Raw genomic sequence first — 26218 nt, 5'->3', positions numbered from 1 at the left:
TATGTATGTCGAAAAGTATTTCTTCGTAACCAAATTAATTATTATATATACAATGAAGTAAGTCCTCAAACTTCTGAAGATAATCATTTTTTAATCTCAAAAATTTGGAAATTCTATATAACATATCAAACAGACCACCGACCACCGACTGTATTCAGTACGTGACTAGTTGGATTGCAGCCTCCTCTCTTATAGCCATCGTCTTACAACAAATAACGAAATTAGAATTGTAATTCCATGTAGTCCATGGTCCACTTGTGCTGGCCACACTGATTTCGCGAGGGTGCGCCAAACACTGGACAATAACCAGGACTTTCTGGCTCTCGATGAACGGTCATTCCAGCTGCTGTCTCTTAGGAATGTTCATCTCGCCGTAATCATTGGTGTGTTTACTGGTTGTCCAATAGGTACGGTAAGGTTAGGGATTAAGCCAGACGTAAGTTGCCGAAGCTGCTTGGATGAAGGCGAAGATAAATCATCCAATTACCTTCTCCTTCAATGTCCAGCATTCGTCAGACTAAGGTTAAAACACCTTGGTAGGCACAGCTTCTGCGAATCCAGCGAAGATCTTTGTAATAGAGTCCAAGCGCTTTGTAGAATCGTGAGGGTCTTGCAATCCGTTTGGAGTATTTGGTTGCCACAAAGGACAGTCGAAGCTGTCCAATCGGTTCCAGGTCTTATGACAGTTCTTTAGAGTTATTTAATCTAAACTAAGTCAACATGGCCATAAGTCCTATCTTCAACTTGATTGTTCGCAATATTTAATCCCATTTATATTTTATATTCATATTTCGTATGAAGCAACTCCCCATTGATCGGGAACCACTTTTATCTCATACAGAATAAAGAAAACCTTATATTTTATTATTTATTTTTATTTTAATATACATATGCTTTAATAAAAATTTAGTTTTCTACAAATTTTTCTCAAAAAATGTTTACAGCTAAGGAAGTACGTAGAGAATCTTAAGAAATATTACTGAGTTAAAGCTAAATATAAAGCAAGTTTTACGAGGTAATTGAGCGACTTAATAACTAACTTAATTTTAGCTAATTTCCGTTTAGTTTGAAAATTATGCTTTAAAAATTTACAAAAGAAAAATTTTAAATGCAAATCGGTCTCACAACTTACTACATTTTAACAGTTATTTACTATGGAAAGAACTCTTTATTCAATCACAAGAATGCTAAAATTCGTTAAGGTCTTTATGAGCTTTTTTAAAAATATACTACATTCAATCTACTCCTTACATATTATAACTACTAAATACAATTATCTTTAAAGCTATATAATTTGGCTTTTATATTGAATGCACCGCAAATTCTACCACTTAAGCCTTGACTTGCGCTCTGAGTGCAGCTTTCGCGGCCTTCTCATTCAATGCCACCTGCTTGTACCGCTTGTCACGCTTGAACCACAACCAGTTATTCTCATTGAAATAATCCTCAATTTGATCCAAAGTACGTCCCTTCGTCTCGGGTTGGAAGAGACCCATGAAAACGGTGACCATAAAACTGGATACAGCAAATACCATAAAGACGCCACGCATTTTTATAATCGACTGCACCATCGGAAAGACTTTTGTCAATGCGAAGAGACTGATGTTCATCGCCGCAAACACACCACCTGCCGTACGACCACGTATACGCGCTGGGAACAGTTCACCGATCATAATTCCCGGCAACACCATAATCGCGGTGTTGAAGGCAATATATGAGAAAAGACAACCCGCAGCGACGAGTACATCTGTATTGCTCTTCGGCAGACCTAGCCGTGCATACATATACACGCTCAATATCAGACAACTGAGACCCGAACCGATACTGGAAATGGTCAAAATACGCCGACGCCGCACGAACATTAAAATCACACAGAAAGTGAGTGAGCAGAACATGCGCACCACCGCCGTCCAAATGGCAGCCGATTTTGTATCGACATCGGCACCGAAATCGGCAATAATATCAATGGCGTAGAAGATGACAATGAACGAACCCGATAACATTTGCAACATGGAAAATGTGATGACAATGAAGAGCGGCTTCATGGCGCAACGTTCGGTGCACAGCTGGAAGATGTTCTCGTTGGTGCGTGTGGTGGCGCGTTCCTTTGTCAAACGTTCGGACATATCGTTCATCTCTTTGCGTGCGATTATCTCACTGCCGCGCAAGAAAGTTAGTGCGCGTTGTGCCTTACCGTGCTTATTGTTGCGCACCAACCAAGCGGGTGTTTCGGGTATGAAGAAGAGCGCGATGGCTGCACAAATTGGTAGTATGCATGCGCACCAAGCTACAGTACGCCAATGCAGTGCGGAGCCCAGCGAATAGACAATGAGTATACCCAGTGAGTAGGAGACATATGGTGCACCAATTAGAATACTGCGTAGATTGGGTTCAGCGGTTTCGGCAATGTAGACCTGTAAAGATATAGAGGAACTTTTATTAGGAATTTTGAAAAATTTTAAGTAATGGTTGTTATGTAAAGTTATCTTAAATGAAAACCTGTTTATACCAGAAAGTAGTGTAGGGTTCCAAAGATCAGTTCTTTTGAAAGGGAAGTAAGTAATTGAAAACTTTATAGTATATGTGGAAGCGTTCATAATTAGGATCTTTATATTAAAATTCACTAGATCTGAATGAGTAACCCAGAAGTAAAGTCTCTTTTGGTATGCAGATGTTTTGAACAAACCAAGCGGCGGGAAGATATAAGTTGCGGCCAGGCCCAGAAGCTTCGTAAGAAATGAAGCAACTGGCAGATTTAAAATTTAAAGATTGAAGAGCCATGCTCATTCTGGACCTCCAGAGAATCAAATGGATTACATATTCTGACCTATGGAAGGCTTATATACATATTATATATAGATCACAGAGGCCGAATTAATATCGAGGAGAAGTCATTAGGAAATATTCCGTTATTAAGAGCACTTGTTAGCTGCAGTAATCGACCTCAAGTAATAGAGAAGATGGCATCCAGTAGGCCATATTCGCAGTACATGCTCATTATGAAGTCTCCTGGAGTCCAATGGATAATAAATAATGAATGTATTCCCGCCAAGTGTATTAAAGGTCTAATCCTTTATCTTGGAACCCCCGAGTATTATAAAAAGTACTTCGTACCTATACTGAAATCTAGATTATTCTATCGGGAAATAAACGAACTTATCATGGGATTTTCATCAGCCTCGTTCCAATATATAATATCTCGAAGTCGGACACAGAAAGCTTGATTCACTTCCGCAAAACAATTAAATTTCATCTCTTCAGAAATATATACAAATAGCACCCATGCATCATAATAAATTAAATAGGGCGACGAGGTTACAAATTAAGCCCGCAAAGTGTAAATAAACGTTGTAAACGGTATTTAACGTTATAAACAAAAGCGAAACGTATGCGCTACGTGTCAACTGTCACCTCAACGGTTAATGGTACACATTGGATTGCGCTTTTTGCTGAACCCAACTATTAATAAAAATTCACTTTTCTCAAACAATCATTCGGCATAAATATGTGTGAGTGCAGTTCCATTAAACTTTCGCTCAAACTTAATACCGAGCTCATCGCACAACAACTATAGTCTAAGGTCAAGATTCCGGAACTGTATATATAAGAATTATCCATGCGCCAACATAATAAAATATGTAAATCTTTAAATCTGTGCGTTGATTGTTTGTTTGTGGACTGGTTGATGTGAAAAGGCGTTGACACCTCAGGGTCGTATCTATAAGACGCGCACGACCGATTGCATTTTAGTGACTGACTTACAAGTAGAGATAAAGCGAAATTTACGCGCCAATTCCACTATCAAAATGTAAAAACCAAAGCATAAAGAGATGGAGAGTGTTGTGTGTGGGTGAGCAAATAAGATTTACTTTTCATAAGAGCCGTTATTAGAATTGGTTTGAGCATTAGGCAGGGGTAGTGATGATATGCGCGTACTTCATATGTAAATCGCTGAGTAATTGATTGTTTGTTGACGGAAGTAAGCGATACAACAACAGCAATAATTTTTGTATACATTGCGCGATCTCCCATGGTGCGTATAACCTCACTTATGCGGCTAGACAACGTGTAGTTAACGGTCTATGAGAACTCATACCGAGTAGTAGCTGGATATTGACAAATAACTTAATGTATTTTCAAAAAAGAAATAAATAAATCAAAGCTTCAAACAAATCTCACAATTCATTCGTACTTGAACCCCTGTAGTAGGCACGAGTTCAAGGCAAGCCGCAAGCACCAAACAGTCTACATGCTGTGCGTGAGCTCCATTGTAAACTAATTCGCTTATTATGCTCAAATATCTATGCGTATCTAGTTTTCTATCAAAAACACAAAACCAAAAAAAAAACAATAATAAAAAAGCACTCTTCTTCCTTATCTCCTTCACCCCCACGCCGAATGTCGAGTCTCCGATTGCAAACAATATATTTAGTTAAATCGGTGACTGTGTCACTGTCACACAAGGTCATCGTTTAACTAAAATAGTTTAATATAACTCGTGTGAATGACCCATATTTATGGTCTACTAAAAATGGCATTGATAATTTGTATGCGTAGATTTTGCTTCCCTATTGTGACAACGAACATCACTTTTGACACACGCCGCAATCGTGTTGAAGTGTTGCCACTCGAGTGGAGGTCTTCTAGAAACAACTCTCTCAAATTAATGTGTTGCAAATTAGATTAATGAGAGTTAGGGATACTTATTTGGATTGTTTTGCTTATGATTGAAGAATTCTGTGATTTCTTCTTAGAGGTTTGTGTTTTTCAATGTGAAAATGAAGAAAAAGAAACTTAGATTTATGCTTCGAACCGTGCTATAAAACCAACCATGTCCGTTCGGGTTACGAAAACAGTTCTGATATTAGATTGGTCGATAGAACGTGTTTCGACAAATCTAGAGGTTCTTTTCCACCTTATGCTTTCAAAAACAGAGAAGACTTCCTTCTTCTAATCACATCCTTATTTCGCAACGCCTTGAAAATTTTCAGTCGTGGTGCTAATGCGGACTTCTTGTCCCTCTCAGTAGAAGAAGAATGTTCTGAACCAAGGAGATTATCTTTACACCTATCGTCTTCTGACTTATTGCCACTCATTATTTCGTTTCGTCAGTATTCACTGACTTCTGTCGAACATTATCATGATATGACTATGAACGACTCTTTTGGATGTCGAGTAATTTCATCTATAACGGATTTTACAGCTCTACCAAGTAGAAAAATTCTGAAGAATGTTTCGGGTGCTGAAAAATAGCCTAGAGTTTCCTAAAATGTTATAAAGAATTCTTAAACCGACGAATGTTGAGGGATTTTAAAATAATCTGAAGGGATTTAAAAGAGTAGGGTTGGAAATGGAAATTACTTTTTTTAATTTTTACAATGAAAGATTAGGAAGAGATCCATTGGATCAGACTACAGGTCCCAATAGCTATTTTCTACCTAAAACCTTTAAGGACATTACAAATTATCCGAATGATGAGAGACTTTCCAAAAGGGCAAATCACTTTATTACTTCCCTTATTAAATTGCAAATCACAATAAATCTGAAGCAGAAACTTCACAAAATGGTCTTATGAGTTCTTAGAAATTAATAATTAAAAATTCATTGCTCACCTGTGCCGGTCCACCCAGCAAACCGGTAGCAAAACCGCAAAATAGACGACCAATAATGATAACGGTAAAGGACTGAGTCAGCGCCAGTGTACACCAACCCATGCAAAGCGGAATAATCGAAATCAACAATGTGGAGCGACGACCAACAAAGTCAGCCAAAGAACCCGATATCAATGAGCCAACAGGTGTTGCCAAACTATGGACGCTGGCTGCAAAAGAAATAACGGGGAAATAAAAGATTAGCAACTACTATTTTTGGAAGATAATGTGCAATTTCGTACTCACCAATCCACGAACCCATTTCAACGTTAATTTCAATCTCGGCTGTGGTCGAGTTAACATCCGACAATTGTGGCAACAGGACGGCTGAATAGCCGATAGGCATGCCACAGGCGGCCGAAAGCACTAGAACAGCGCAGGTGGAGAGAATCTGTTGTTGTGGGAGTGTGTTGTTATTGTTTGTTGTTTTGCGGTTTTGTTGCATCCGTTTTAATGTCATGTGTGAAATGAAAAAGAAAGTAATGTGAGGAAATTGGAAAAGTTAGCATTATGAGTACATTCAGTAACTATTTTTATTTGTTGTTATTTAAAGTATAAACATATATTTTTAGATTCACACACACTATCATTCATACAATTTTCATATTCTTCAGTTTATTACAGGATTACAGTTACATTACTTTTTGTGATTTCATTACATGGTGACCTATTTACTGGTAATAAATGTGTCGATATGGAAAGTGCTTACATTAGGGCGGCTCTTGTTTTGTTTGTGGTATTTTTTGAATTGTTTCTTTATGAGTAAATATAAAAAAATTTCAAATCAAATTTTAAGAGAAAGAAAGGATTTTTTCATAAAATTTTTTACCTCCCTAATAATATTTTTTTTTAGAAAGTTAAATATATTATTTTATATTTTTTTCCCCTTCAATATTTCTTTATTTATTGAATCTGCTTTGGTTAAAGCCTAACAATAAGTATTAAAATCTTAAATCTATTTACAACTAAGTAAGCTCAAGAATGTGGTTGAGCTTTTTGGTAGAACGTTGCTCTTTAGTAGGCAGGTAGATCTCTTCTTTTTAAAAGTGTTTGATTGCAGGAATGTACCAAGGCATTAGCCAATGGGTTTGGATGTTCAAGAAGTTTAAAAATATATTTCTTTTTGCTTTATATTTATTTTAAAATTATTTTACTATTAAATATGCACCTTGGATATTTTTATAACTAATTCAATTTTTGTTTTTTAAATTTTAGCTTATTTTGATACATATTTAAACTTTTATTAAAAAATGCTAGAAAAAACTTTCCATACATATTTAATTTATATTTAACATTTTTTTTCGAAAATACAGTGATCGTTCGATGTATGTAACTATTTTAGAAAATAGGTTTAAACATTTCGCTCTATAGAACACCTTTTGTATCTTTATATCAAACTATTATAAAATAAATTAATAGCTCTGAATGATAAAGAGTATATTCTCTATTTAAAATTATAATTTTTATTTTTTGCACGATAATAAAACTAATACTGGAGGCTGCATGACTACAGGTCTTATGTTGCAGAACTCCGTAGACTCACCCTAATCTATTTTTTCTACTTTTGCTTATTCATCCCGTGGTTTTTGTTTTGGAATTATGTTATAATTAGTCTCGAATTTTTCTAATGAATTTACTACAAGAGCCTACAGTTCTCTTCCCAAGACTCAAAAGTCCATTCATTAACTTATCATAACATGTTCTCCAAAGATACTGTTTTCTGGAAGTACCTTAAGCGATTTTCTTTAACTTCTCTAGTGCTCGATTACAAAATAAATAAAAATTTCAAATACTTCGAATATATTTATCTCATTTTGTATAAAAAAAGTGTTGAAAAATAATAATTATACCATTGCCACAATTAAACTATGATCCATTGGATTGACCAGAGCTAGAGAGATCCTTTAGTACTTGTTGTGATCAGCAAGTTAATGTTTCAATAAAAATTCCCTTCTTTATATTTTTTTAGTACTATTACAGCCGACTATCATTTAATATAACTTATAGAGTGGCGAAACGTACAAACTGGTATAAATACTAGAAACTTGTATAATCAAATAGAATTACAAATAGAATTAGAGTTGAAACATGTCTCGAAAGCGGGCTCGTTTAGAAATATATTTTAAAAATTTTTCTAGTTTTATTGTTATATACCTTAAAAATCTATTTTGAGTACCACAGTGAAGGCTTCACTGTTGCTTTCCTACCATAAGAAAGTCTTCTTCATTTGCTATTTACACTTATTAACAGAAGAGTACTTGAAAAAAGAGTTGTCTAGCTGCTAAGAGAGAGCATCACCGCTGTTTTTAGCCACTCTCTTTAGTAAACACCAACAGCTGTGTTGTTTGCTCTTTTAAGATTGACCCTGAACAGAAGCATGTTAGCGGTGCTTAGCTAATACATTTGCGCATTAAATCTATACATCCCATATGGTCTAGTGGCTAGGATATCTGGCTTTCACCCAGAAGGCCCGGGTTCGATTCCCGGTATGGGAAATTTTTTTTTATTTTTTTTTATATTTATATTTTTTTTTCAATTTTTTATAATTGTATAAAATTTTTTTTATTAGCATGCCATTTTTTAGTCATTCGTTCCACTCTCGCTATTAAAATTGAATTTGTAATAGAAATTCTGTTCGCTTCCATGATTTTTTGTCTCGCCTTTGGTACGAAGGTTGTTTTAATAGTTTTCTTTGCTTGTTTTGCACTTTTGTTTTGTGTAAATTAGTTGTGACACTTGCTATTGCTACTTTAATTAACATTCGTTTATGGATGCAGAGTATATACACTATATATGTAAGCATGTATGCAATGGCACAGCTGAAAGTGAGTGAAAGGGCAGAATACTAAATAAAAACTAAATTTGATTGAAAAAAAAACGCGAATAATTCCTGCGGTTTGGGGGTTAACTTGAAAATAATTGCTGCAAATGCACTGGAAAAGATTAGTTTTTTTGTTAATTTAGGGATGTGGTTGTTATAGAAAATATTAAGAAACATAATAAATAATAAATGTTTTTTGGTAAAATATCTATTTTTTTCATTTGAAATTATAACCTCACTTTTTATTTTTTTTAATTATTTATGTATTTATTTTCATTTCCATGAATTTATATTTTGTTTTATAAATAAATATATTACATTTTTAAAAAAATTCTTAATATATTTTTAATTTTTTATTTATTATTTTAAAAATATAATTGAAACTATTTTTTATATACAGCTTTTTATGGCGAATTTTGAATTCTATATTTGGTTGCTTCTGTTTTTTATTGCCGAGACAACTGTTTTATTATAGCATTAATATGCATATAGACATACCACACACAAATTTTGTTTTTATAATTTGTTTCATCACATTCGTAACACCTGTTTTCAGTTTAATTTTTTGGAAATCAAGTTTATTGACACACTTTTTTGCTTTGTTGCATTTTTGGGCAACTTTTCGTTACAACTTGTTCGACCTTCTGATATCCTTTAATAGTTTAAGTTCGTTCCAAAGACAATAGACTTGTACTTACATTCATTTTGAACTTGTCTAATTTGTATTATTGCTTGCTGTTATTGTTTCGGTTCACTGAACTCATCATAATAATAAATAATTTTGAATTCAACACATTAACCCAGATTTTAGTGAATGAAATAATTTTCGCACTGCCAACTTGAGTAAACAATAGAAGTCGTGGGAATTTTTGTGGTTTTAATAGTATAAGGAAGTATTTGTTTTTGTTTTAATTTATCAGTAAGTGATTTCTTGTATTAAACGTTTCAAACAGCGACTTCATTTAAATGAGTTCATTAGTTGTCAAATAAATGAGGTGCAGTTGTAAATGTATCGTTTTAACAATTTTAATTTTATTTTTGTGTTTCTTCGTTGTCTAATCGCAAATTATGTTAATAACACCACTGGTCTTAAATTAAATTACATTACTCTTTGTTCAATTTTACTTTTAATTGGATAAAATTGTGATTTTGAGAAATGACGTCATAGAAAATTATTTTCCACTTTATATTTTCGAAAATATATTACCACAATTTGATCTAAATGACTTTGTCGAATATGTTCTAAAGTCTATGCATACTAAAATGTATCGGTTGGTGTCAGTTAGAATGGATCCTCGTTCGATAATAGTACCTTAACAAGAGTCAAAATGATAAAAACTTGACATATATTTCCATTATAAAGGCGTTTCTCTTTACATTTGCTCAGAAGTGTTTCATAACCTCATTTTTCCGTGATTATTTGCCAATTTTTACTTTATTGGTAATACCTATTTCATCGGAACTCACCAGCAGTTCAATAATTATCTTATTCTAGCGCTCAGGTGATCTTTTTATTGTTAAAAATATTTTAATCAGAACTAACAAAGAAGAAATTCTCGAAGAAATCGTTCAAGCAGCTATTCGATTCGACGATAGCTATTCTTATTTAATGATTTCACTATCAGTTTAGATATTTCTCTGAGGCTTACTATAGATTCAAAGTCCCCTATTTATAAGGAACCTCGCTGAACTGAGAAAACTCGATTAATATTTTTCCTTTTTTCGAGAAAATGGGCTATTTGTGGAATGTCTGACGAAAATTAAGACTTCTGAATTGCAAAATATCCAGAAATCTTGAAGAATATTCAAGTCTTGAGTATGTTCTTATACTTTAACCTCATTTTTATGATATTGCGGCATTGTAAATCACCACAGAATTGCACAAGACTTCATCCTAAAGCCGATATAATCTCTACAAACTCACACTTACCGTTATCGCAAGATGATCTTCAGTTGTTTAATTTAGAGACATACACAAATTTATAATCTTTCACGCGTTTTTCATTTATTCTTACCTGATGGAAAACACCACGAATGGCGGCCTTCTCATCCGGCACCGCCGACAGATATGAAGCGATCGATGAGAGGCGTGAGCGTCGACGTGGCATCGGATAATGTGGCAGATGATGATTATGTACATTATGATGATGTAAATTGATATGATTATGTTGTTGTAGTTGTAGTAGGGCCTGCTGATGCTGTTGCTGATAATTGTGCGTTTGCTGATGGGCCTTATCGCTGGACGATACAATCTCATATTTGTGCGCGTGCGGCACAAATTTACTGTGCTCCTCGAGACGTTCTCTGTAAAAAATTTAAATAAAATAATTTTATAAATAATATAAATATATGTAATAAAGTAAGTCTACAGAGTAATTAAATGTGTAAATATTTTGTCCAAAGCAACGAAATAAAATAATTTATAGTAAATAGTTGACTTGCCATGCAAACTAAAGTCTTGTACATAAGTATATATGTGTCTGTGCAAAAAAGTAAATATTTGCCTTAATTGACTTATTTAGCTAAGCTTTTCATGCGGGAAGGCTTATGAGCTTGTCGGCTTTTTTAATTAAATTTCGCAAAAAGCTGTTTACATAGCTTCGACAAATGTTGTTGCTACATATGCACATATTTCAAGCAAAGTGGAGACATATTTTCTTTTGGTTTATTTTTTTAGAAAATTCTTAAAATTCTCATTCGTTGTTCAATTAATTGGCAATGTCTGGACCCTCGTACTTGTTCGAGCTTGTTTATTTATATGTACATAACTTTGCATATTTACAGTTCGTAATATGGTTTATTAATAAACATTTAAATTATGCAAATATAAATAAAAATTGAAAAAAATCGTGAACCCATGATAAGAAAAAATTGTACAAAAAAATAAAAATTTTATGAATGTTGTTGAAGGAGCTTTATGTTATATAACCGTTATCTATTGTATAATATGTAAATATTTTATAAAAAATCGTGTTCATAACTACTTTATTGTGGGTGTTATAGCACAAAATCTCATAACTGAATAAGCGTTTGCATGTAAAACTATATCTAACAGTTATGCGTGCTAGATTATTTTCGCTACAAGTTGTCTACTGATGATGATGAAATGCTTCTCGAAATTTCATGTTTTTAACTGCATAATTATAGGAGTTACAGTATAAAGCTTCGTAATTGGCTGATCGGTTATATGGAAAACTATACATTATAAATGTGCGATTTCGATGATTTTCAGCGAATACTTTTCCCACATATTGACTGAATACCTTACAAAATGTGATGCCTATAGCTAATCAATTGTAGTAGTTATAGCATAAATTCTCATAACTGAACAATCGGTTGTAAGTAAAACTATAACTGATAGTATTGCGATCTCAATGACTTTCAGCGAAAACTTTTTTCTCATTTTGAGTAATTTCTTTACAAAATGTGATGCCTATAGCTGCTCAAATGTAAGAGTTAGAGAACACAATCTGATAACTGAAAGAGCGGTTGTAAGGAAAACTATAACTTTTAGTACAGCGATCAGAATGACTTTCAGCGAAAACTTTTCTCTCAAAATTATAAAATATTTTACAAAATTTAATACATATGATTACTCAACATTAGTAGTATACAAGACCTCAGTACTGAATAATCGGATGTAGCAATTTAGTTATATGCTATAATCCACAGATCCTCAAAATTTTTACTTTCACTTTTTTTATTTCTTTATTTTTAGTAAGCAAATATTTGGACAATTTTTTTCTTCATTACTTCTTAATTTAATGAATTATAGCACTGAATCCAATAACTGAACAATCAGTGAAAATATGTTGTTGACTAATCTTGAAGATCTTCACTCTCAATATTTATTATTTATATTCATGATAAACCAATATTTCCCCAAATTTGTACCCTCAACGTTGCTTAATTAACATTACATAATTGAAAGAGTTAAAGAAATATCTCATAACTGAAAAATCGGTTGTAAGTGAGATATAGGCAGGGTTTATAGTTTGGTTTCCCATCTAGAAACTATGGGGAAATATATACTTAAAATATTATGGTTTTCAAGTAAAAAAATGCTCGAAAAGTCAAATATAGCTGTTTAGTGAATTAATTGAAACAATTAACTAATTGACTAAATTAGCAGATGCCTTAACAAGTGTATACATGAATTTAAAATACTTCAGTTATTAAAAACTATTTCTAGTTTTCAAGCCAGTTTTCTAAGTGTAATTATTTACTTACAAAGTACGATCGATTTCAAGTTGTCTGCCTATTTCTGTTTTCATTATAAACACCTTTACTATATTTCCTATAAATATTTAATGAATTTATTTTGCGTTGGACGTAAATGTCTGTCTATATTACGAAACATTCGCTACGATTGTGGTTTACAATTAGAAAAACAATAATTTCTATTAATTATTCCTAAATAAGCCTAGGGATAAGTGTTGACAATGGATTGTGACTCAGTTCTAGTTAATTTATTTACAATTTAATATTATTAATCTGTAGGAGTTTATTAAGAAATTCCGGGATTCCCATTGCTGATTTTGTTAAATATTTTCCATAGAAAAACAAATAATTGTTGATCTATAAGGGAATGAAACCGATGTTAGGAACAGAACTGTCCAAGTGTTCGAGAAATGACTAATCTTAAATCGGTGAAAGTTTCGGTGTATCTGATTTCGAATAATGCGTTTTTATTGAAAGTAGTAAGATTTTTAACACGTAAAATTTTTACCTCATCCACACCTGAATAACGTTTTGAACTTATGATAAGTTCCAACGCAATATGAGTAAAAGTTTGGAGATTGTGTAAAGTAATGAAGAACATATTTCTAAACGGATGTAAAATAGAAACTGGGATGACAAGGGTTGGCTTTGAATAGTAACGTGAATTTTATACTTCAGATTTCCGGATACCATACTTGATTGGTCGAAAGTTACGATGTTCAAAAACACTTATTCGATCTGTCAAGGGTCTTTATGTCCCCGCAATTGATCAGTAAGTTGGATGTAAGACTTAAAATTTTAGGGTTATATTTCTGTCTGTTTTTAAATTGTTTTTTGAAAATTTGATTTGAACTCTTTTGAACTGGTAGGTAGAATAAACACTCAAGCCATTTACCCATTTACTTTCGATGGTATTTTTTCAACTGAAGTACTCAATCTCATATCTTGACATTTGTTTTGAAATTCAGAACAATCGCTAATAATTTTCGCACTTTTTATGCCCAGCTACTAAATAGTAAATCAGAACAACAAAGCTATACGGCGGATGTTTGATAAAAAATTATCGAGATAAATGCCATACTATAGTATAGAATAGTATATAGTAGTTACTACGAGCGTCTAAAAATTCCACTGGCGTCAGTTCGCATAAGTATGAGTAATTAAGTGAAATGGAAAGTAACATCTGTAACCAAGGGGCAACATTGTTATCAATATTTTATTATATTACAATAAATTAGCTGCATCGCAAATTAGTATTTAATGAGTTGTAACGTTGTAGTCAAAGGTTCAGCGACTTTTGACGTTTTACCGATTTCAATCAGACCGTGACTAAAAGCGCGAACACGTCGGGTAATCCATATATTCACTGATTTGGAAAAGTTACTGATAATGATTTTTGAATTGTATGGATTACTTACATATATACTTGTAGACGTTTCAGAGCTGATGTGTTTTGTAATAGGTATTCTTAAGAGTTCTTGAGTCTTGAGTTATTCTTGAAATCTATCTTGCACTACTGCTAACGAGACTTTTGAGTTTTTGGAGTTTGAGTTTAATATTAATATAACAACAGACGTCAGCAAAAGCTAGTAAAGTACTCGATCAGTAGCGCTGCGTTCACCAAATCTGAGAATCAAGATCCCTTAAGACCTCTCGTGAGCTTCTTTACCCCTCAAGCCACATAAAGCTTTATGCAAAACCAAAACAAAATCCCAAACATGCTATTAAAATTTCTTATTCCACATTCCTTATCAGTCCCCTACGCGATCGGGTGAATTTGATCGCCCGATAAGCTTTTAACGCCTACTTCTGTTTGCTGTTACTTTCGGAAATTTCGCTTTTATCTACTTGGCAACATTTTTTTCGCTAATATTATTTGCCTTGCTACTTTGTACAATACTCATACTCATGGTACCAAGTACGTACTTCACTGATAAGCGCTTCTGTTTCTCTAATCAATCGTTCATTAATGTTATGTGTCGACGATGTTTTTCTTTGTTATTGTTTGTACAATGAGCGATTCAGTTTTTCGCATTGTTTTTTGTTGTCATTTCTATACGTTTTCACTTGAAAAACCAAAGCAGGCGTATACTACAATATGAATGGCAATCGTCTATTGATAATAGTTCTTGCCATGAACATCACTTGGCGATTATTGTGAAATATTTTTTATTTATTTATAACTGTATGTCTGTGGGTATGAAAATGCGACTTTGTCTCATTACGAAATTGCGTATTTGCAAAAGCTTTAATAGACATATGTATGTATATATATACAATCCATTTATATGATAAGTTTATAATTTTTAGATTTAAAAGTTAATAGTTGTCATTTAAATATATTTTTATTAATCAGTTATAGAATTATAGTTTGCCATTTGACATTTAATATTTAATTGCATCTCTATTATCTGTGAAATATTAGATATTTCATTTACAGGGTGTTCTTATGGCCATCTAAAATTTTCTATAGCGATAGCTGTCAAACCATCTGTCGAAAGTATACATATGAGCTTGACATTTATTTTGAGTATACTTTGTCAAATTACCATGCCAATGCATATATCGGAGCAAACTTCCTTGTCTTAAGGAAAAGTTACGGTCTCTACTGATTCTTATGCTGAAGGCATAATTGGTTCATTAGTTTTTGAAACTGATATGGAACCATCGTTAGCATCAGACAAATAATGCTCTCTATTGATTTTACACAATTTGACATATTTTTGCAAGATACGTCAGGGAAATTGCCTATACTGATAAACCAGTTATGTCGGATCAGCTTGAAACCAAAGTTCTGTGTTTTATATGTGATTTGATGCTTTTTTGGTAGAGATCGGATGGTATTTGTTTAAAGATAACGGTACATAATTTTTCTAATCGACTTCTTCAGTTGTCTTCAATTGTTTTTGAATCAAAATATCTCCAACTTGATTCTTAAAAATAAAAATATTTTTTTACATCCAAAAATTAGCGAAGATCTCAGAAAATCGAGAACTGCATCTACAGATGAAATTAACGAAATTTAGAAGGCTGTTTTATTCTTTACTCGAGTCAATTGTACTATTTAAGATTAGTGACCGACCTGTCACAGTTCAAATACTACCTTTGATCGAAGATCAAGCGATGTTACTTAGTTTTTGGAAATGTTACACTCGAATGAGAATGCCAATGGAATTGGAGCTTTAGTTCTGAAATCCTATATTAAAAGTAGAGAGTTTAAAACAGTTTCGAAGTTTGAAATGACACACATGATTTGGAAGCTCTTAGAATTATGGTTTTTGAAGACGTACTAAGCTATGATATGAGAGAAATAAGAAAATATATTGGACCTAGTTGACTTGAATTACATTTTACTTAGCAGGAAAGTTGAAGTTGCGTCAAGATTGTTTGATATTGTCTATTCAAAGAGCATCGTGACATCCTCATGAACCTTGGACACAGAATACGCAAATACGTCGTAATTACTTAGATTCTCGAAATATTTCTTAAAACTAAGGACAAAAACTTAATTTGGTTATTTTTAGAAAGAGAAATGTGCAATCTAGTCTGTAGCAGGATTAATTGTAATCCTATTTTGAAGTAACAAATCCGGGATCTTAACAATTTTAAAACAACCTTAAGAAAATGGTTCAAAGTAAATATATAACGAGAGACTGGACTAAAAATAGGGACTCATTAAGTCGAGGACCAAGTGGGTCGGTGTTGAGAGATTTTCTTTCGAATAGCTCAATTGTTTTAACGATCTCAAGATGTTCTATAAAATTCCTGTTGGTAAAGTGAGTGCTTCAAGAGGCCTCTATGAGTATCAAGTGGTCCTCAACGAACACAGAACCCACATAATAACAGTAAAACTTGTCTTTGCGCATCAGAATGCGCTAAATAGTAGCAAAGTGATATAAATTATCACACAATTAGTCTCATTGCTGACCAATAAATATTAAATAATATTATACATGTATGTTTGTCTGTATGTATCTCTGTGTTTTGTCATAGTAACAATTAAACAAGTTGCCTCTATAAATCAGCCAGCAAACCAATGTCTTTTTAGCACATTTTATTAGTTCAACAACAACAATAATAATGGCGTGCGATGTGCGAACACATATGACAAGCGGTCAATGTGTCAACTGATAATGACGTCACAAGCACACATACATACACTGTGCAACACGAAGAATTTCAACTCGAGTCAATTTAACAATATCGCTTTAAAATTGATTTCAACGACATTTACTTGCATGCAACTACAACAATAACAAAAGCAACAGCAAATAAACAAATACAACAATAATGAAGCTGCTGCTGCTGGCTGTTAAACAAATAATTGGCCTTTGAAATATTGAGTCAACTTGCTGTCTGTCTGTTTGTCTGTCCGTCTGTCCGTCTGTTTGCCGGTTTGCTCTGTATACACGTTTGTATGTTTGTGTGCTTGTTGTTGCAATTGTTATGATGGCTTCGGTTGCCATCCCATTTATCATTATTTGCTTTGATTGTTGTAAGCATTTTGTTTTGCTCGCATTTTGTTTTGCTCGCATTTCGGTTTCATTTTCCAAGTGTTTATTGTATTTATTGATTTTGATTTGATCATGCAAATCATGTTTGTCGCCTCTAACTACTCCTCGTGTTATAATTGATTGCACGCTTTTGTCATGTTTGCCACACTGTGCCACGTTAAGTGGCTTTCATCAATTACTCGTGTATTTCATTTTAATTGCTATTGAGTGGGAACACTTTTATTTGTTTGGGTGTTGAGTGGTGTGTTTAAATATTATTTAAATCAATTAATAAGTCATTACAAAAAATTTTAGTAAGAGTGGTTTGCTTGTTTGCTGTGTGTGGGGTATGACTGAAGGAATGATGTTATATAAAATTTGCAGAGAAATTCTAATTAATAATTTGATTTAATTTACATAAATATTTGAAATAAAGGAATTAATTTTTTAAACTTATTATAATTATAATATTCATAAACAGATATGTATTTCTCTAAAAAAATGAAAAGAGTAAAATTTTTTAAGAAATTCGAAAAGGAAATATAATACAATTTAACTTTGAAAAGTTTTACAAGTGTCAAATTATTTAAAAACAAAAAATAAAAATAAAAGCGCTATTAAAATTGAAAGTTCGAAAAATTTGCTTTTTAAATTGTTTAAGAAATAAATACGTTAAAATTAAACAAAAAATAAAATTGTTAAATGCTTAATTTCGTTGTTGGAGACTTTAAAGAATTTTGAAGAATATCTGAAAAAATTATTATTTCTTGAAATGAATTTAAAAAAAATTATAAAATTTTAATGAAACTTAAAATAATAACAAATATGTATATCGAAAACGTAAATTTTTAATAATTTAAATGTAAATAAAATATAATTGAAATTAGTCAATAATTTTCATTTCAACCGGTAAAATTACGGATATGAAAATAAAAATTTATTTGGACACTAGATAATTTATTATATATTTATTATAAATAATTTGGAAATTTTTTTCAATAATTTTGTTTTTTAATTTTTTTACCAATAGGTAAAACATTACAAATTAACAAATAAAAATAATTTAAAAAAAATTTAATTCAAAATGTTTCTTTAATTTTTTTGTAGTAATTTTTTAATAAAAATATATTAAGATATTTAATATTTTTGTTTTTAAAATATTCACCCAAAAATTCAAAAAAATAAAACAATCTCATTGATATATTTTATGAAAATTTCAGATTTATAGAAAATTTTAATACTTTTATTTTTCTAAATTTTTAATAATGTTTTCAATTTAGTTTTTTATGATTTCATAAATATAAATATATAATATTTTCATTCACCTGTACCTATTTTTCTTTCTCTACCCACTCTCAGTTTAAGACTTGGGTATCAAAAGTTATACATTTTCTAATCTAATCAGCACACCCTTTTGACTTTCAAATTTTGTTACAATTTTTGAAATAGGTGCATTCTCGGGACCTCTTGTTTACCACTCATCCATAATCTTGAGTACGAACAAGCCACTCCTCTACGTCATTTCAAAAATGCCAAATGGATTTGAAGTGTGACTATCTCTTATCGACAATAAGAGATCAGTCACGAGCAGTGCGTGCCCACTTTTGAAATTGTTTACTACGTATATATATTTTTGGTTTTGCTTAAGCTCTACAGAACCACTCAATAATTAAGTAGCTCGTGAGCGGTATTTCAAATGTGGTACTTTGTAATTTTGTAAAAGTTGTTTGGTGATTAAATTTGTTAGAACTCCTTTGGGTATACTATTTTTTCACAAAGTTTGAATTTGTGGATTTGACCGAATTGTGCTAATTCTATTTACAGAATTTTTGAATTGAAAAAAATTAAGTTCGTGTCATTTTTATACTGTCAAAATTTTGACAAACGTTGTCAATGCTTTCGTATTTGGGTTCTATAAATCTTAAGTTGCGAAGACTACTTGTCAGCCATGGTAACAGATTCTCAGTGTTACAGTGAGATGTCATATGATTGGATGTCAAAATGTAATGTTTTTGTTAGATTATAGTTCATATCACCACAAAAATGACAGTGACAGGCGTGAGAGTCTGTAGAGAGATTAATATATATAAAATTTTTCAAGATTTCATTTCGTTTGATATCAGCATTTCATCGACCTTCATTTAAAGCACTTTTTAATTATTTATTTCTTCAGAATAAATAGCAAATCACTGGTGACATTAGTGTCGCAAAACACTTATCGATAACATTCTTTAGATTTAACAGCAGTGGTACTTTTCTATAACATACAATGCTTTTATTATGGCTTCATAAATTGTAATTTGTATTATTTTTATCATATATGTTCATAAATTTTAGAGAGATTATCTTCTGAATATATTTGACGCAAGTTTATGGGTCATATTTACATATTATCTAATATGATCCCTCCTTATATGACTTAAGAACTTCTTTTCTTCGCAGAACAAAAATCTATTTAAGCTGATAGGCCTATCAATATACTAATAGTATATCTCATGTCGCTTTCAACCTTGTGAAATGGTAAATAAACTGATAATACCATAAGGAAAAGTGAAATTTATTTGTCATGTGGAAGTAAATTTCTAATCGCGACACTCATATAACACTGATAATCAAACGCAAGACACCACATTTTATTCGACAGTTATAAATCTAATTATTCCACATAACTGTACTGTTTTGAAATGTAACGCATGTCACGCGTGAGTAATTTCTTTAATCGTATAAAATCTGCAAAAAGAAATTCTACTAAAGAAAACACTATCTTTAAGGCGCAGACAGTGGGTTTAGCCACTGAATTCTTAGTATATTATCAGAGATCAAAGGTTCATAAAATTGTTGTACTGATAAAGAAGGAAACAGTATAAGTTTAAAGTGAATGAAATATACTCGTAAATACAAATACATATATTTGTCTATGCGAAGTCTTGTCGAAAATTAACCAAAAAGACAAGCAAAACAACTAAATCCATTTGAGTATGGCGTGACTTTGCAAAAAACTAAAAAAAGGAATAATAATAATAAACATTTTTTACGGATGTCTGGCGAGGGGAAAAACACTGTCGTGCGACAGAATTTGGTAAATACAATTTATTGGCAGCCAAATCGTTTTGTCAAGAGAGTTTTTGCTTTAAAAAAAAAAACACAGTAAATGAGATACTCAAATACAAAACTACAATTGTTTGCGGAGACAAATTGGGAGGTAAAGGAAAATAAAAAAATTGATAATATAATAGATTTTCAAAAGTATTAAAACTTAATTAAAACACGTAAGGAAAGACTAAGTTCGGGTGCAACCGAGCATTTTATACTCTCGCAATTTATTGATATCGTTTTATTAAGAAAACACACAGTTTGTCCATATAATCGGCACGCAGTCCACGCGAATATAATATTATATAATAACGAAAATTATCATATATTATAATACGGGTTATGGTCATTCCTGAACCGATTTCACTCAATTTCATCACCAAGGTACACTTTATCCAAGGCTATATGATCACTTAATTTTGCTAAGATATCTCACATATTAACCAATACATATATGCGGAATAAAGCCCACCGTATTTTTGAAAAACTTATAATTAGGTATATGGGAGCTAGGGGAAGTTATGTCCCGATTTTAACCATTTTTGGTACAGAGACACAATATTAGAAGAAAAAAATCACTCTGAATTACATTAAAATATCTGAGAGATTTACCGATATTTTCGGTGAAAAATTACCCTAAGGCACTGAGTTCTACATATTCGATATTCGGGGCATTGTATAGTTATAGTTCGATTTCGAAAATTTTTTCACAAGTGATACCATACAGTATTTGTGTAAAGTTTCAGCTATCTTCATTAGTTCCTTATGTATATATTATAAAGTGAAGGAATAAGATGGAATTCAAAATTGAGTTATAAGTGAAGTAGGCGTGGTTTTGAACCGATTTCACCCATTTTCCATTCGTATCATCATGGTGTCTAGAAAGTATTATGTACCGAATTTCATTGAAATCGGTCAAGTAGTTTCTCAGATATGATTTTTGATCCATAAGTGGGCGACGCCACGCCCATTTACCCTTTTTTAATCTGTGTGTAGCTCTGCTATGCCATTTCTTCTGTAAAATTTAGTATTTCTGACGTTTTCCGTTAGTCAGTTAACGCACTTTTAGTAATTTTAACCTAACCTTTGTATGGAAGGTGGGAGTGGTTATTATATGATTTCACCTATTTTTAGACTTATAAGGAAATGCCTAAAGGACATGACTCTAGAAAGTTTCGTTGATATAGAGTTGATTGGTTTGCGAGATATTCACAAAAAACTGATTTAGGGGCAGGGCTATGCCCACTTAAAATGATCGTCGCAATGATCCGATTTCGCCCATTTTCAATACCAAGAAACGCGTGTACCAAGTTTAATCAAGATATCAAAATTTTTAATCAAGTTATCGCTTGCACAGACGGACGGACAGACAGACATCCGGATTTCAATTCTATTCGTCACCCTGATCACTTTGGTATATATGTATGTATAACCCTATATCTAACTCTTTTTATTCAAGGACATATACAACTGTTTGGTGAACAAAACTATTAAACTCTCTTAGCAATTTTGTTGCGGGAGTATATAATTTTTAACTTAGTAAACTCTTTTAAAAAATTTATAAAAATAAATTAAATTATTCTAACCCGTAAACAATAAATAAATAATTGATTTTTTAATTATTTATGCGGGGATTTTAAGTTAAAAGAAGGAGTGATATAGGGCAAAAAAAAAAAACGCTTGAAAAATAACAACAAATTAATTTAAAAAGCAAAAAATAAAATAAATGTAATAAATGTATTTTATCCCCATTTATACATACACCGATTGATCATTTGAAATAGCGAAAACCTGTTCGATTGCTGATTTGAAACAACCCACGTATGGGGTTACTGAGTGCAACAACCAACGGCATACAGCTGTTGAAAATTCTGCAATTCATTGCCCACATATACTAGTAAATATTCAATAATAAGAATAATAACAACAACTTCAACTTTAATTGGCGGCTTTGCATATTTAAATATTAATAAGCCTGATATATGCAACGGCACGTCGGTTTCAGAAGCGCATTGTGCACTCAGGCTTATGCTACAACACTTTGGAGCTACTAAATTGAGTTTATCACGAAATCTTCTGCTGGCTTACCTTTCAGTCGGCATTTTAGCGTATTTTGTTTCTACTTTTTTTTGATTTCAGTAATTGTCACTGTTGCTTGTTGTGCAGAATATAATGTATTATCAGCGATTGATAACGAATTTACGGCACCAAAATGAAATGTGTAGCACAATTTTCATAAATTACGCCCGGTTTTGCGCTTAACTAGAAAGTATTTATTTACAACAAAAGCGAGTATTTTCACACACTTTGCTATTAATTTGAGCGATTTTTGACATACGCTTGAGCCGCAATTAAGCGTCTTCAGCCATGAATACCATTAATACTGTTGCTACGAGAGTTTTAAGCTTGCGCGCAAAAAAAGAATTTCTCAAACATTTTTTCCCAAAACACTGTCACTTTTACAATACAAAATTTGTAGCACTTTTGCTTCGCACACAAAATTTCAGGTTTTTTCGTGCGCTTTTGAACGCTTCTTCACAATTCAACTCTACACGTTTAACAGTCGCGTACTGCTATAAAACTGTCAATGTAGCCGCTATTTATGGTTGATTTGGCGCTTCGTTAGCTTCATTTAATGCCGGCGCGCGTGTGAGTGTGTATGCCTGTATCTGTGTGAGCATTTTTTTGCAAATTAAGTTTTTGTATCGCATTGCTAGTCAAGTGGTATGGAGTTCTCTTCGAATGCGTTGGTTATCGCTCAGCTGTTTGCTCAGTTGATCTTGAGGTAAACTACGTCATGACAACAACAACAGTAATAATAAATGATACTGTGATATGAAACAGCTGTTTGTAGCTTTTGAAGAGCTTTTGCGTGTGCTTCGCTTGTAGTGAGCGTCCACGGTAAGCGAGTACACATACTTTTTGCAATCAACACAAATTGATCCGGGGAAATAAGAAATGATCAGTGTATGAAAATTCTTAACAAATTAATAAAGTAGATAAAACGGTGAAGAACGAATAAATATTTAATTTGTTTATGATCTTCTGAAATTATCCAAAAAATATTTTAAAAACTAATACTTTCCATTCGTACTATAATCTATACTAATATTATAAAGAGGAAATGTTTGTTTTTTTGTTTGTTTGTGTCGAATAGGCTCCGAAACTACTGAACCGATTTGAAAAATTCTTTCACCGTTGGAAAGCTATACTATCCCTGAGTGACATAGGCTATATTTAGTTACAATTTAGTAAATAGGGTTCCTTACCAAAACTCCGATAATGTAAAAAAATACCAAAAAACTTTCTTTAATCGCGAATGTTGCGAAAACGATTGAAGATATAACAAAGTGATGTACTACAATTTTGTAGAACCTATCATTATCTACAAAAAATCGCGACATCATACCTCTAACTATTATAGTTTTGCCACAATAAGCGATTTTATATAAAAAAATTAATTAAAATACCACTACTTGAAAAGGCTCTTTATTTATACCTTAGTATTAATCCTTATCGAAATAAATGATTTATTATTTAAGATCGCTTCAAAACCTTTATATAACTTTTTGAATTATTAGATTCTGACATACCATTCAAAAGATATCACGAGTTAAAAATTTTGAAATTTTTAAATGGTCTTGTGCGGAATTCAAAATAATTGTCGCTTGATAATAATATGATATAATAAGTAAGGAAGGGCTAAGTTCGGGTGTAACCGAACATTTTATACTCTCGCAATTTATTGATGTAATTTTATAAAGACAACACAATTCGACCCATATATTCGGCATAAAGTTCAATAGAATAACGAAAATTATCATAAATAGTATATGGGGACTGAGGTAATTCCTAAACCGATTTCACTCGTTTTCACCACCAAGATACAATGTATCGAAGACTATACGATCACTTAATTTAATATTACTTATAATTAGGTATATAGGATCTGGGGGAAGTTATGACCCGATTTTTACCATTTCAGGTACAGAGAGAAACTGTTATAAGAAAAAAATTCAGAGGGAATGAATTACATTAAAATATCTGAGGGATTTACCTATATTTTCGGTGAAAAATTAACCTTAGGCACTGAGTTCTTCATGTTTGATATCAGGGGCCTTGAAAAGTCATAGTCCGATTTTGACAATTTTTCCACAAGTGATGTCACAGCTCAAATACAGTATTTGTGTAAAGTTTTATTCCGCTAGCTTCATTGGTTCCTTATGAATACATTATAAAGTGAACGAATCAGATGGAATTAAAAATTGGGTTATATGGGAAGTAGACGTAGTTGTGAACCGATTTCGCCCATATTCCACCCGTGTCATCAGGGTGTCAAGAAAGTGTTATATACCGAATTTCATTGAAATCGGTCGAATAGTTCTTGAGATATGGTTTTTGACCCATAAGTGGGCGACGCCACGCCCATTTTCCATTTTGTAAAAAAATCTCAGTGCAGCTTTCTTCTGCCATTTCTTATGTAAAATTTGGTGTTTCTGACGTTTTTCGTTAGGGAGTTAACCCACTTTTCGTAATTTCCAACCTAACCTTTGTATGGGAGGTGGGCGTGGTTATTATCCGATTTCTTTCATTTTTGAACTGTATAAGGAAATGGCTAAAAGAAACGACTGCAGAAAGTTTGGCTTATATAGCTTTATTGGTTTGCGAGTTATATACAAAAAAACTTAGTTGAGGGCGGGGTCACGCCCACTTTTCCAAAAAAATTACATCCAAATGCGCCGCTCCCTAATGCGATCCTATGTTCCAAATTTCATTTTCATAACTTTATTTATGGCTTAGTTATGACACTGTATAGGTTTTCGGTTTCCTCCATTTTGTGGGCGTGGCAGTGCCCATTTTCGAAAGCAACCTCCTCAGGGTGCCAAAGAACATGTGTTCCAAGTTTCATTAAGATATCTTAATTTTTACTCAAGTTATCGCTTGCACGGACAGACGGACAGACGGACGGACAGACATCCGGATTTCAAATCTACTCGTCATCCTGATCATTTATGTATATATAACCCCATATCTAACTCTTATATTTCTTGGTGACACAAACAACCGTTATGTGAACAAAACTATGATACTCTGTGCAACAGGTTGCGAGAGTATAAAAATGAATTGCTGTTCGTTTGTGCCCAAAAAAACGAGAACGGCCAAACCGATCTGGCTAATTTTAGTCTTGAAATATTCGTGGAAGGCCAGAAAAGGATTACAAAGTGGGTAAATATGAAAAAATTGCGAGGAAGATAATAATAAGAGAATTTTATTCGAGTTTACAAGAAAAATATAAAAGAGAAAACAAAAAAATGATATTTTGAACGTTGTCATATATATTTAAAATATTTTTGTTATTGTTCAATTGTATAAGGTTGTGTCGATAGCCCAAAACAATTTGTAACAAATAAGGAAAGGCTAAGTTCGGGTCCAACCGAACATTTTATACTCTCACAATTTATTGATGTAATTTTATTAAGATAACACACAATGTGACATATATATTCGCCATAAAGTCCAATAGAAAATCATCATATATAGTATATGAGAGCTGATGTAATTCCAGAACCAATTTCACTCATTTTCACCACCAAGGTTAACGGGAATAGGGGCGACTTGGAACCTGTTAGTAGGCAAACATACGGTACATTCGGCCTTGAAATTACTCCTAAATTGCAAATGAACGAAACACCAGTCAGCAAAATCGTCAAAAATAGCGCTTTAACGAAAATTTTCCAAATATTCAAGAAGTCGCTGGAGGTACTGCACAGGACTTTAAAAGATCTTGATTGTCGATGAACGTTTTTGGTGGAGCCAGGATTCTGTTAGTAGGTGATTTACGCCAGACTCTTTATCCCAAACTATTTAAAATTGCCTGTACTTTGCAATTAAAAGTAGTGTAAGTTGTAGTCATGTTGCGTAACATAAATCAACCTCGA

General features: G+C 32.5%; 1 protein-coding gene and 1 non-coding gene across 2 annotated transcripts; one reads left to right on the top strand and one right to left on the bottom strand.

The window, feature by feature from the left end:
- Positions 1-893: 893 nt before the first annotated feature.
- On the bottom strand, positions 894-22869 carry Tret1-2_5 (facilitated trehalose transporter Tret1-2 homolog). Its single transcript, XM_011194751.3, has 5 exons — positions 22368-22869; positions 10488-10776; positions 5898-6042; positions 5613-5821; positions 894-2414 (listed from the first exon to the last, which is right to left on the bottom strand). Exons 1-5 carry the CDS (start codon positions 22379-22381, stop codon positions 1332-1334), a joined length of 1740 nt encoding a protein of 579 aa, XP_011193053.1. The 5' UTR covers positions 22382-22869; the 3' UTR covers positions 894-1331.
- Positions 8075-8146, top strand: Trnae-uuc (transfer RNA glutamic acid (anticodon UUC)). The gene has a single exon. It is a non-coding gene; the product is annotated as a tRNA-Glu (tRNA).
- Positions 22870-26218: the final 3349 nt, after the last annotated feature.

Source organism: Zeugodacus cucurbitae, chromosome 6 (assembly GCF_028554725.1).
Source record: "Zeugodacus cucurbitae isolate PBARC_wt_2022May chromosome 6, idZeuCucr1.2, whole genome shotgun sequence".
Classification (NCBI taxonomy): domain Eukaryota; kingdom Metazoa; phylum Arthropoda; class Insecta; order Diptera; family Tephritidae; genus Zeugodacus; species Zeugodacus cucurbitae.
This window is presented reverse-complemented; position numbering and strand designations above follow the sequence as displayed.

Coding starts and splice junctions, on each gene's coding strand:
- Tret1-2_5 (XM_011194751.3), bottom strand. Junction 5,822..5,897: donor TGAAATGGGTTCGTGGATTG/GTGAGTACGAAA, acceptor TTTCTTTTGCAG/CCAGCGTCCATAGTTTGGCA. Junction 2,415..5,612: donor TGCTGGGTGGACCGGCACAG/GTGAGCAATGAA, acceptor ATATCTTTACAG/GTCTACATTGCCGAAACCGC.